Genomic DNA, 12880 nt, shown 5'->3' on the forward strand with positions numbered 1-12880 from the left:
ACAGCAATTTTATACAAGTTGAATTTGGCCTCAGGCCTCTCATTGTCCCTGGATACACTCTAAATCAAGGTCTCTCAAGACTGTCTTGGCCTCCACAGTCCTGAAGGACAATGATTTGTTTCCCTTGGCAAATCTCTTTACTTGACAGTTGATTATCAGCTGGAGGAATGGAGAATATCCTGTGCGAGTGGGCTGTGGGGCATGTAAACCAGCATAGTTGGGAAAAGCACCACTTTTTGTGGCCTCCCTTCTACCTCCACTTCTGCTGGAAAGGTGTGGCACTGCTCCATCCTTTAGTTCAGAATCAAGGCTCTAAATATATTCTTGGGTTAATGCAGGCCTTTTTGTCTTTCTGCAGAATTCCTTTTATGAAACCGTAATGTGCATGATGCCATAGATCAGTAATGCTGAGGGGATTGATGTGGTATGATCCTATGAACCTCATTGCTGGGTTTAATGTTGGGGTGTTAGCGGAGGTGTTTATTATCTAATGCCTTACTCTCTTTTCTGAACACCTGCAAGAGAATTTCTCTCTTATTTTAGTATTAGAAATAGTTGTACTCTTGAGCAGCAACCGGTTTATTTTTACCTTAAGAATCATGTAACTGACCATACGTTCCTCTTCATATTGATGGGTAGAAAACTTTGTGGTCTTTTCAGGTAGACAAGGGAATGTTCATTACACATCTGACATTTTGTTATCCTTATTTTCCCTTTGCCTCATTTTGCCTTTATTTTAAATTATTCTATACACATCATTTTGGTTAGCAGCCTCAACTAAACATTTTTTTCTTTTTAAGAGTAAAACTGGGTAGTAAATGGATGTTGACCATTGTAATTATTTCTGATACTAGGTACTTTAATTTACAAAGGAATGTTCTCTAAATGGAATTTTACTTGCTAATGAGATCAAACTTCTAAAGATAAGTTTCCAATGGTGTGATTAGAAAAGCCTGCGGTGTTTAAATTGAATACTGTAACAGCTCTGAAATGTGACTTAGCTCTTTTCTATATCTAACTTGGTTAAAAGAAGGGACCTCAGCTCAGTGCTCTGTGATGACCTAGATGGGTGGGATGGGGTGGGGGGGAGATCCAAGAGGGAGGGGATATATGTATAAATATAGCTGATTCACGTCGTTGTACAGCAGAAACTAACACAACATTGTAAAGCAATTATAATCTAATTTTTAAAAATCCATCAACAAAAGTTGAAATCTTTTCTCCAATAGAACTCTTGAAGAATAACATTTCTATTTAGGATTTCCCTAAAAAAATTTTTTATAGATTTGCATAAAGGTGACTTAAAATTGTTTCACAAAATATTGTAACCCAAACCTTTGTTAATTGTAAAAGGACATACTGTCTTCAGTTAGCATGAACATTCTTAATTGAATAAACATAAACCTCCAAATGGCTAAAATAAAAATGTTTTTAACAATTTGGATAGTAGCTCTAAATATTTATAATTTTTGGTTGTTTCAGCAGTGACTGATAAGTTAAATGTAACTGTGTTTTATGGTAAACTTAAATATGAATCTAAAAGTATTATTATCTTTCTCTCTAGAGATATAACTGCTATAAGCATCACTGGAGTGATATAAGAAAACCTGTCATTTTGGAAGTAACACCAGGAGGCTTTGACCAAATTAATCCTGCAACCAACAGAGTCCTCTGTTCCTATGACTATAGAAATATTGAAGGCTTTGTAGATCTCTCTGATTATCAAGGAGGGTTTTGTATACTTTATGGAGGATTTAGTAGATTGGTAAGTAGTGTTTTTAAAAAGCCATTTTAAAAGGGACATGACCATTTGAAGGAAAGCAGAGTTAATTTTGAAATTTCCTGAGTCCTCAGGGAGGAAGTATGACATGTATTATGAGTGCAGGCTTTGGTATCAAAGAGACCTGAGCTTGAATCCCAATTTGCAGCTCTATAAAATGAGGAGAGTAATAGGTATGTTATAGATTTTTGTTTTTTGGATCGAATCAGATAATTTATGTAAAATGCTTAACACAGTGTGTGGCTTAATATTCAATAAATGGTAGTTACAGTTTTATTTTCATTACTATTCATGTCTTACCTGAAGGTTTCTAAACTTTCTTTGAAAAGGTATTTTAAAATCTTTTTTTTAATAGTCTTCTTTCCTTCGCCCAGCTATTTGTAATCTGAAATCTGAATATTCATTGAAACTTCAAATTTGGAATTCATTGCCTGTTTTTGTCTTGAAATTCTGAATTATATGTAAATTTTGGGGTACCGTGGAATGCCCTGTATGTTGGCAGTAGAAGCTGAGCTATAGAAGATGACCATCTTTTTTTTATAAGAAATGTCCTGCCTTCCTTAATTAAACCCCACATCTCAAAGATGAGCATTAAGAGGGTCCACATGGAGAGGCTCAGCTGAACTTACTCTCAAGAATCCTTTCTCTTGAGAATTTTAATTCCTGTAGCTACCTTAATGTCCTGGGAACACTACTTCAAGATTTAGTGTTCTGTAGATAAATTATCCATCCCTGGGTAACAGAGCCAGGGCAAGTCTTTTGGATATACAAGAGGCTAGAGGGTAGCAAAAGGGAAGTAAAAAGAATGGTGGATGGGGTGAACAATCTGATTTACAAAATATGTTAACTCTTCAGAGTTATAGGCCTTTACTCATCCTGGATTTCACTCTTTACCCATATGATGGGTACCATCCTAGTGTCCCTCATCTAGGAATGTACATGTAGACATTTTGTTACCTCTGAGTCTAGACCCAAAAGGTGAAGGCCCAAAGAAAAAATTAGTTCCTTATTCCACACTAAAGCAGCCTAAAGCCTGCTGTCATGGTGCTGTCCAAAGGTTTTTCTCTTCCCTGGGTGGTGGAAATTTATAATGATTAACACCTTGGTGGAAAACATACCTAATTTCAGGAATATGGCCTCACAGATCTTAACAGAATCACAGTAATTCACCAAGCCTTACAATGCATAAGGTAAACATTAAAGATAAGAATTGTGACACTCCTCAATTGCCAACATTTTTTATTGCTTGATGGCATCAATCACTTTTAAATTTTAATCATCCACTTTCTAAGCATACTGTCTGCCTTTTAAAAGACACTAGCTAAAATGAGACATTCACTACAAATATGAGACCATGACAGATCCATTCACCAAACCTTCATCTGGTACCTTCTGCATCCATAGTGACTAGATACGCTGCTGGGAATAAAATCAGGTTTTAAAACATGATCTGATCCAGTGTTTCTTAGCAGGGTAGTTAGTGGCATTCTGGGCAGGACAGGTCTTTATTGTGTGGGATTCTCCTGCCCTGCCCTTCATGGGATATTAAGCATTTCTGGCCTCCAGGTACCAAATGCAAGTAGCAATATATAATTAACCTTTGTAATACACTCTGGAGGTTGGTTTGTAATATTCATAGGCCAATGACTTGTAAACATTTAAACATTCTTCAAGGTAATCTTGCAAGAAAGTCCACTATATAAAAACAGATGAAGTCAGAGCTACCTTAGTTGAAACTGGGAATCCTGTCCACATAGTACCCACGCCCTGACTGGACTTAGCTGGGGTCCCTGGGGCCTCTTTTGGAAGCCCCAGAGTGCTGTTTTCCACGCGGTGATGAGAACCAGACTCTGAGAAGTTAGGAGATAATTTCCATTCAATGATTATTTTGCAAGCCTATCTCAGACTTTGTGATTTTAATTTAATAACAGTATTTCAGCCACAACACACTGCTTATTTACTTCTGATAAGATCTACCTTTTTTTGCTAGAAGTGCTCCTTCAGTCACTTTCCTATGAATTGATTTCACTATGTCACATTTTAGTTATTTCAACCCTGACTTTTTAAATTTCAAAATTTATGCAGCATTTATTTGCATCAGAACAAAGAGAAGAAATTATCAAAAGTGCAATAGATCATGCTGGCAACTATATAGGTATTTCATTGCGGATCAGAAAAGAACCTTTAGAATTTGAGCAATATTTGAATCTTCGCTTTGGGAAATACAGCACTGATGAATCCATCACATCTTTAGCAGAGTTTGTAGTCCAAAAAATATCACCTAGACATTCGGTAAGCCCATGTGTTAAAAGTAAAAATTTGTTCATCTGATTTTGACATTTTTCTTCAATAATTTTTTAATATGTATCAATTTTGTTTGAAGGAACCTGTAAAAAGAATTCTAGCACTTACAGAAACATGTTTAGTGGAACGTGATCCAGCAACCTATAATATTGCAACATTGAAGCCCTTAGGAGAAGTAAGTTTCACCAATATTAGCTTAAATGAGATTTCTCCCTGTTGATAAATTAGAATAATTTTCTTTCTATTTTAATATTTTTTAATGCCTAAAGAATAGGAAACAGGAAGAATCTGTATTTAATTCTTCATTATATTTACTGATCTTAGAACAATGAATATTGCAAAATTTATTTTCCGAGTATACAATGAAAACTTTTTATTTGGTATTGTGTGAAAATTTGAATGAGACTTTTAAGTGACTCTTAAAGTCTGATATTATAAACAAGTTACATCTTTAAATATTGACTTTTGTCAGCTAAATGATGTGTAGTTTTTCTAGTGAAATACTGTAAAACTAAACATCTTTCATGGAACTTGTGTTTTATTTTCCTTAGGTATTTGCATTGGTTTGTGACTCAGAAAACCCACAACTTTTTACCATTGAATTTATAAAGGGCCAAATACGGAAATACTCTTCAACAGAGAGGTATTTTTTTAAATTCATCTAGCTTTTAAGATCCTAGTATGTGCAAGGCAAAGTGCTTCATTAAAGTGCTTCATTACATAAGTTACATTAAAATTATGTAACTTAGGAAAAGACAACTCTATTCTGTTGCATATGTAAAATGTCCTTCATTTAGTTTTCAAGTTTCTAAAGAGTATAAAAATGGTGACTTGATTTTAAATGAAAGGATGAAAAATAAAGTGTATTTCTGAAACTTACACTTTTAAAGTATTTAAAAATAGCACCTTTCACTTTCATTCTTAAATTGTTTGGATAATGGCAGCAAGTTACTTTAATATAAATATACTCAATGAAACTAACACAGCATTGTAAATCAGCTATAACTGTGTGCAGGTTTTGTGTGGATGTAAGTTTTAAACTCCTTTAGGTGAATACAAAGGAATGTAATCACTGGATCATATGGTAAGAGGATGTTGAGTTTTGTAAGAACTGCCAAACTGTCTTCCAAAAGTGGCTGTACCATTGTGCATTCCAACCATTTTGCATTCCAACCAGCAGTGAATGAGAGTTCCTGTTGTTCCACATCCTCATCAGCATTTGGTGGTGTCAGTGTTCCAGATTTTGGCCATTCTAATACTGGTGTTATGGTATCTTGTTGTTTAAATTAGCATTTTCCTGATGTCGTATGATGTAGAGCACCTTTTCATGTGTTTTTTTGCTGTCTGCATATCTTCTTTGGTGAGGTCTCTGTTAAGGACTTTGGATCATTTTTTAATTGGACTGTTTTTCTTATTGTTGAATTTTAAGAGTTCTTTGTATATTTTGGGTAATAGTCCTTTATCAGATATGTCTTTTGTAAATATTTTCTCCCAAATGTGGCTTGTCTTTTCATTCTCTTGATGAAGTTTCTTGAAAAAGTAAAACTGTAGAGACAGAAGGAGATAAATGGTTGCCTTGGGGTGATGGAAGTGTACAAAAACTGGTTTGTGATAATGATTGCACAACTGTACAAATTTACTAAAAATTACCAGACTGTACGTTTTAATTGAATGAATTTTGTAATTTGTAAGTTATACCTCAGCAAAACTGTTAAAAATAATCTTAAAATTAAAAAACGAGGAAAACGTTAAAGATCCATTCCTTTAGTAACTCGTACATGGTATGTAACAGCAAAGTGAAGAGCTAGTATTGGAATGTCAGGTTCTCTCCTAATGTTCTCCTAATGTTCTCACCACTGTTCTTTTTAGCTTCTCTTGTACCCAGAGTGCCCCTCTGAGCAGGTAACCTGCTAAAGGGCCTATACTGCCTTCTACATCAAAATTTTCCTAAATTATCAATCCTAAAAGCTTTATATTTTTAACCTTGCTTAGAGATTCCTTATTAGCAAGTTTGCTGGATGGAGTAAGAGCCTCTGGTAACAGAGATGTTTGTGTAAAAATGACATCAACTCATAAAGGTCAACGATGGGGGTTACTCAGCATGCCTGTCGATGAAGAGGTAGAGAGCCTCCATCTCAGATTCTTGGCTACACCTCCAAGTAAGTATTGATTTAAATGTAATTGCATTTCCATCCATCTACTTAACAATAATTTAAGAAATATAATGCAAATCTCTAAATCTTTTTGAACATTTCATCTCCTTACAGATGGCAACTTTGCAGATGCTGTATTCAGGTTCAACGCTAATATTTCGTATAGCGGAGTTCTCCATGCAGTAACGCAGGATGTAAGATAAATTGTATCATAATATGTTCATTGTCATTAACTTTTGGTATGGAAACTTTTTTGAAATATCCTTCCTTACCTAGGGTCTCTTCTCAGAAAACAAAGAAAAACTGATCAATAATGCCATAACGGCATTATTGTCCCAAGAGGGGGATGTTGTTGCTTCCAATGCAGAACTTGAGAGTCAGTTCCAGGCTGTGAGGAGGCTTGTGGCTTCCAAAGCTGGTTTTCTAGCCTTTACTCAGCTTCCAAAGTAAGTTGCCTTAATTTTTTTCTTCAGAGAATTTGAACAACTCAAAATAGCAAATAATCAACAATTTACCTCTTTATATCTGAGTAAAACCTGATGACCTTTTAATATGGTGATATAGTAGTTTCTATTCATGAGAAATAAAAAAGGAAGGTGAATGGAAATGATATTTCTGACTTATTTATCCATTCACCCGTGATATTACTGACTCTGTTTTAGTGAATTTGAATGGGAAATTATATGCCTTTTAGTTTTAATTAAGCTTAAAAAAAATCTTCCCCTTGAAAGAAAAAAATTATTATGATAACTGATATGTTCCAGAGATGGGATTCAGAATATGTAATTGCTATAGTAATGCAATAGAAACTTAAGATGACTTATATTTTAATAATAAAATAATAGAATAATGCTCAGGCATTGCTACTATATGCTGTTGTTTTGTTCCCCAAGGTTTCGGGAGCGTCTAGGAGTGAAGGTAGTAAAAGCACTCAAGAGGAGCAACAATGGAGTAATCCATGCAGCCGTTGATATGCTCTGTGCCCTCATGTGTGTAAGTACTAGTGTTTTTCTTAAGTAAACTGATTTTGTTTAAGTTGACTGATGGTTTAAACTTCCACAAATCCAGATTTTCATTGTACCAATTAAATTCAGTGTTTCTATATTTCCTAACTTGCTCTCATAGCCATCTACTTATTCAAATAAACATTTGTTTAACATAGCCTATAAACTAGGCACCATGCTATGTACTAGAAATACAAAGATGTTAAGGCAGAGTTACTTCCTTGAAATTGCTAACAGTCTAGTAAGGTAGGCATATGTATACAATATAAAGTAGTAGAGGCCATGGGATCCATAAAAAGCAGCACTTAATTTTAGTTTTGTGATGAGGAGAAGATAAAAGATTCTAAGCCAGTCTTTCTGGAAGACATTACCTTGATCTGAATCTTGAAAGGCAGGCAGGTATTTTCTAGCTGTGAGAAGACTTTCCTAGGAGGAAGGAATAGCGTGTGCAAAAGCATATTTGGGAAGCAGCAAATAATTGAATATGACTGGATCATAACCTATGTATGGGGGCACATGGGATTCGGAGTTATAGCTAGAGATGTATGCAGAGACAGCCATAAAAAGCCTTTTGTATCAGACAGAGAAGCAAGATTTTTGTATGCTTTAGTAAGGAACAACTGAAGGATTTTTCAACAGGGGTTCTAACATACCATGTTTGAATTTTAGAAAGCTCATGGATGGTATGTGGAGTGTAGATTAAAGGTCAAGTTAGAGGCAGGTAGAGCAAATTATCATGTAAGACATGAGATGCTGAGGTAGGATAGGCTAAAGAAGGCACATTTGAAAGCTGTTTGAGAGGTAAAAATCTAACTTGCTGACAACTTGTTGGGGGGAAAAGCGGCTGTTCAATATAACTTTCAAGTTTCTGATTTATCTCAATTTTGTGTAGAGTATATGAGACTTTATTCCTTATATTAAGTGTTTTTAGGCAGACTTTGTGGTATACAGTAAACATAAGTAATCACTTGTTTAAAACCTTGCATTTATTCCCCAAAGTGGATTTTATTATCTTTACTACAAATAATTCCATTAAAGAATTAGTGAGGGTCTTCCCTGGTGATCCAGTGGTTAAGACTCCGTGCTCCCAATTCAGGGGGTCTGGGGTCGATCCCTGGTCAGGGAACTAGATCCCACACACTGCAACTAAGAGTTCGCATGCCGCAACCAGAGATCCCGCATGCCGCAATGAAGACCCTGCACGCAGCAACGAAGATCCCGCATGCTGCAACTAAGACCCCGCATGCTGCAACTAAGACCCCGCATGCTGCAACTAAGACCCGATGCAGCCAAATAAATAAACAAATAAATATTTTAAAATAATAATAATAAAAAAAGAATTAGTGGAATAATTAGAACATAAAATAACAGTAGTGTGAAGTAAACACGTTGAGACCTCATTAAAAATTAGGTGTTTGCTGTGTATTTTACATGAATTATCTCATTTGAACTTCATAATAGTCCAGTGAGGTAAGTACTGTTATTCCCACTTTATAGCTGAGGAAAATGAAACTAAGAGAGCTAAAGTAATTTAACTGTATCTAAGCTTGGTTATAGTCAGTAGCAGAATTAGGATTTGATCTTTACTCTTAACTGTCATGCTGGAATCCTTTTTATGCTCTTAGTTTATTCCAGCAGTCAAAAGAGAATCATCTTGAGACAGGAAGTATTTACTGCTAATTTTAGTACTTACTTTTAAATGCTAAGTTTTATCATTTCAAATTTATATTACAAAATTGGGGGAGGGAGAATGGATGTCATTTGCTTTTTAAGAAGGAGATCTGTGACTTTTTCTCTCAAAATTACCTTGTGCAGTACTATCTACAGTTACTTGTTAGGCAGGTCATCCATGAAGTCTCATCAGACCCAGGAGAAATTATCACTTCTGCCCTCTTATCACGAGATTCCTTTCTGCCTTAAATTTTAAAGGCTGTGGTTTTTAGTTCTTTCAGTGTTCAATGAGTACTCTTTATAAATGACTTTTGTGTGATGCCACTGCTTATGAATTATCACTGTTTTTAATCAATAGCCCATGCATGATGACTATGACTTAAGACAAGAACAGCTAAACAAAGCTTCTCTTCTCTCTTCAAAGAAGTTTCTGGAAAACTTACTGGAGAAATTTAATTCCCATGTGGTAAGTTATAATTAAATTTGTCTTAATGAGAGATACCATACATATTGAAAGGTATTCTGTAAGTACAGCAGGGACAGTTTTTTGTTTTGTTTTTAAATTGTGGCCCTCAACTTTTGGTCAGTATTGGTTTAGCTTGGTCACTAATAATAAAATATTTTGTTTTAGGACTATATACATTTATCTGGAAAGGATAAGTTGCAAAGCCTTAAAATCAGTTATATCCCAGATTTTTGCTTTTTTTCTCTCTTTAAAAATGTCATTATGAAACAAATTGCTTAAAAAAAAACTAAGCCAAATCTTTGTTCCTCAGTCATTAGTAAGTTTTGGAGATGGGCAGTATATAACATCTAGAAGGAATATGAACAAATTGCCAGAGTTTTGCAAGTGTTGTCAAAGATTGCTTTTTATACAAATACACATTAACCTTAGTTATATATGTTTGAAGAGTCTTGGTTTTTCTCTTGAAATTTGACTGAATTTTAATTATTTTCCCTTTGAGATATGGTAAGCACTGTGGATTGATACATTAGTAAAACAAGTACTGCTTCCAGTAGTACTCGTGTTAAGAGTACTTTGAAACTCATGTAGGGAAATTAAATGTTTACTTCTAACATATAGAATAACAGAAAGAAACCCATTACTGCTATGTTTTAAGTGAAGCTTTCTGTCCTAAGCCAAGGCAATATGTTACTTTGTTTCAGGATCATGGGACTGGTGCCCTAGTTATTAGTTCGCTCTTGGACTTCCTTACTTTTGCCCTCTGTGCGCCATATAGTGAGACAACAGAAGGGCAGCAGTTTGATATGCTCTTGGAGATGGTAGCATCCAATGGAAGAACACTTTTTAAACTCTTTCAGGTGAGAACTTATACTTTTATCAGATAACAACTAATCTGAGAGAACCACTTTTTGGGTCAGTTTGTTTTTAAAATAGTACATGTATGCTTCTGTGGTAATATAAATAAATATAGCCTAAGTACATTGTCATATAAGGACATTTAATTCCATGAATTTCTTTGTGTTTCACATAGAGCTCTGTTGATAGCCTTTGACCACTATTTGACTCTGTTGCCCATCTTTTCCATCTTAGAAGTAGTGAAAAACTCATTTTTTTCTGTGGTAGACCCAAAGTTTCTTTTTGTAGTTTTTTGTAGTTCCCTACAAAATTTCCAAATAATAAGATGAGCTTTAGCAGGGCTGTTCGTAAGCAATTGAAAATATTTATTTCATATAATACCATAATATTTATTATGTACATGTGTGTATATGATATTTATATTTATATTTTATATTTATATTATAAATGTCGATTTCTATTATTTTAATACCATAATTATTTGATATCATTCCAGTAAGTAGAATATATATTCAAATAAGTGCCAGCTGTTTTCTACTACTATAGACTCTTTGTTTTAAGTATGTGTGAAGCTATATTGTAAGAATACCTAACATTTTAAAACCAAACTGTGAACTGACTTTGAAATGTAGCCTTTACTAATTTTATGGCTTATACCTTGCATAAAATTGTGTATCCCTCTTAAGAGCAACAGCTTAATATGTTGGGATAAGATTCTTTTATTCTATGATACTTTTTTCTCCCTATTTTGAAGCATCCTTCCATGGCAATTATAAAGGGAGCTGGATTGGTTATGAAGGCAATAATAGAGGTGAGAGAACAATTTTGAAATGTTAAACTTACTTGAATGTTGATTGGCTATTTTAACTTGGGCTGACAAAATTAAGTCTTTTATGGAAAATATGCAGTTTTTCTGGGTAAGAAAAGTAATTTTAAATCCTTAGATTAGTTTTAAACTAGTTGCAGAAACAGTCCTCAATAATAAACTAAGAATTTAAAGTTCTTAAGTAAGTGGATTTAGAGCAAATGAATCTTTCTGGTCCTCCATTATTTGTTTTACTTTAAAAGAAAAGTTAGCATTCTTTCTCTCTTCCTCTTTTTTGGGGATGGTGGTGGTGATGCTATTGAAACTTTAGGTACTGAGTTTATATGGAAATCTGTTAATGGAGTTAGTTTGTAGCCAAGTAGTATCAAATAAGTATGGTAAGAAAAAGTTCCTCATATTAACCTGCATATGTAATTAAGCTCTAGAGATCAGGACATAATATTGGTGGACATGAGCTATTGCTTCTCCAGGATCGTTGCTTTAGCCTTATATGTTTTTTGGAAGATGAGATGGGGCTATGAATGTGAACTTACATACTGTATGTTTACAATATCAGTCTAATGACTTTTGAATTCTTGTATTCTTTCGTTGTCATAGTAATAATTTGGTTAAAATGTAAGAGTGTTTGCTCCTTTCATCAAGAAATTCTGCCATTATAGCTCATAAATCTAACAAGTAGCTAAATAATAAGCACAGAATTAGTATACTCTTAAGCAGCTATTAAAAAAATTATATATAGACATTAGATTGATTGGAACATCAAAGTTTATTTGCATTTTTAGTGTATACATGCAGCTAAAGGCTAATTTTCCCCCTCCAGCTAATGGGTTCTATGCTCAATATTAGCTTCCAAAGTAAGTACCACATCTCTCACGTACAGAGCTTGAAGTAACCAGGGACAGTTAGGACCGTGAGACCATACAAAAGTATCTTCCTGACCTTGATCCACTAATATATTGCCATTCATTCAGAAATATTTAATGAGTGGCAGGTATAACCAAAAAGCCAACTTTGACTTCAGTGCAAGCCACACGTATCAGATTCGTAGCCAGTGACTACAGCCAATGTCTGTGTAAGGAAGGCTCTATTTATTTACACTGAAATCCTGGCAAGTATCTTAAATTATTGTTTTCTGATTGCAAAAGCAGTATATGATCTTTTAAGAAACATTGGGTTGTTCAGAAAAAAAACAAAGAAATAAATCACCTATATTTTTACCATCCAGAGACAACTGCTATTAGTATTTTGGTAAATTTCCTCTTAGACCATATTCAAAATTATATATGTACATATACATACTATATATATTTTATATACATACTACATGTTCATTTGTGTCAAAATGATATATGTACATATTCATACTGTGTGTATATTTGTATACTTACTGCATATTCAGTTAGTCTATTTACTTGTACTTTTTTCAATAACGTGAGCATTTTTACTTTTCGACAGGTTGTCTTAAATATCACACTGCTTGCTATTCATAATTCTATGATTACCTTTGATTAATAGTTCTATCTGTCCTACCCTTTTGTCAAAGTGAGTCTAAATAAGCAGAGTGACATCAGAATAGAAAGAACTACCTCAACATCACATCATTCTTTAAAAAAGATAAAGAATTGTATTCATCATGAAAATGAATATATCTTTAATAACAAAAGCAAACCAGGTTTGCAGATGCCTTTGGTAGGAATTGGCTGATTTCTGTGAGTCACCTCTCCCTTTCATTGGCTGATATTATATATACTTAGGGAATGAACCTAATTTTAATATTAAGCAAAGTTTAATTCATAAGATAAATTTATCTGGGAACATTTA

General features: G+C 34.1%; 1 protein-coding gene and 1 pseudogene across 11 annotated transcripts in view; one reads left to right on the forward strand and one right to left on the reverse strand.

Annotated features, from left to right (window-relative positions):
- LOC309659503 (ras-related protein Rap-1b pseudogene) overlaps positions 1–12880 on the reverse strand; it is a 377624-nt pseudogene that overhangs the window by 197649 nt on the left and 167095 nt on the right. The gene's annotated exons all lie outside the window — the stretch shown is intronic.
- Positions 1–12880, forward strand: part of DNAJC13 (DnaJ heat shock protein family (Hsp40) member C13) — a 122025-nt gene that overhangs the window by 40707 nt on the left and 68438 nt on the right. For all 10 annotated transcript variants that reach the window (XR_014262823.1, XR_014262824.1, XR_014262825.1 and 7 more), the window contains 11 exons: positions 1565–1765; positions 3866–4072; positions 4164–4259; positions 4636–4727; positions 6077–6243; positions 6352–6431; positions 6514–6683; positions 7131–7230; positions 9271–9378; positions 10080–10235; positions 10988–11044. Coding sequence is in view for 7 of the 10 variants with exons in the window: in XM_082459197.1 (XP_082315323.1) it covers positions 1565–1765; positions 3866–4072; positions 4164–4259; positions 4636–4727; positions 6077–6243; positions 6352–6431; positions 6514–6683; positions 7131–7230; positions 9271–9378; positions 10080–10235; positions 10988–11044 (1434 nt within the window). In the remaining 3 variants the exon portion in view is untranslated. The remainder of the gene's footprint in view (positions 1–1564; positions 1766–3865; positions 4073–4163; positions 4260–4635; positions 4728–6076; positions 6244–6351; positions 6432–6513; positions 6684–7130; positions 7231–9270; positions 9379–10079; positions 10236–10987; positions 11045–12880) is intronic.

This window comes from Balaenoptera physalus (assembly GCF_965194825.1).
Source record: "Balaenoptera physalus genome assembly, chromosome: 4".
Classification (NCBI taxonomy): domain Eukaryota; kingdom Metazoa; phylum Chordata; class Mammalia; order Artiodactyla; family Balaenopteridae; genus Balaenoptera; species Balaenoptera physalus.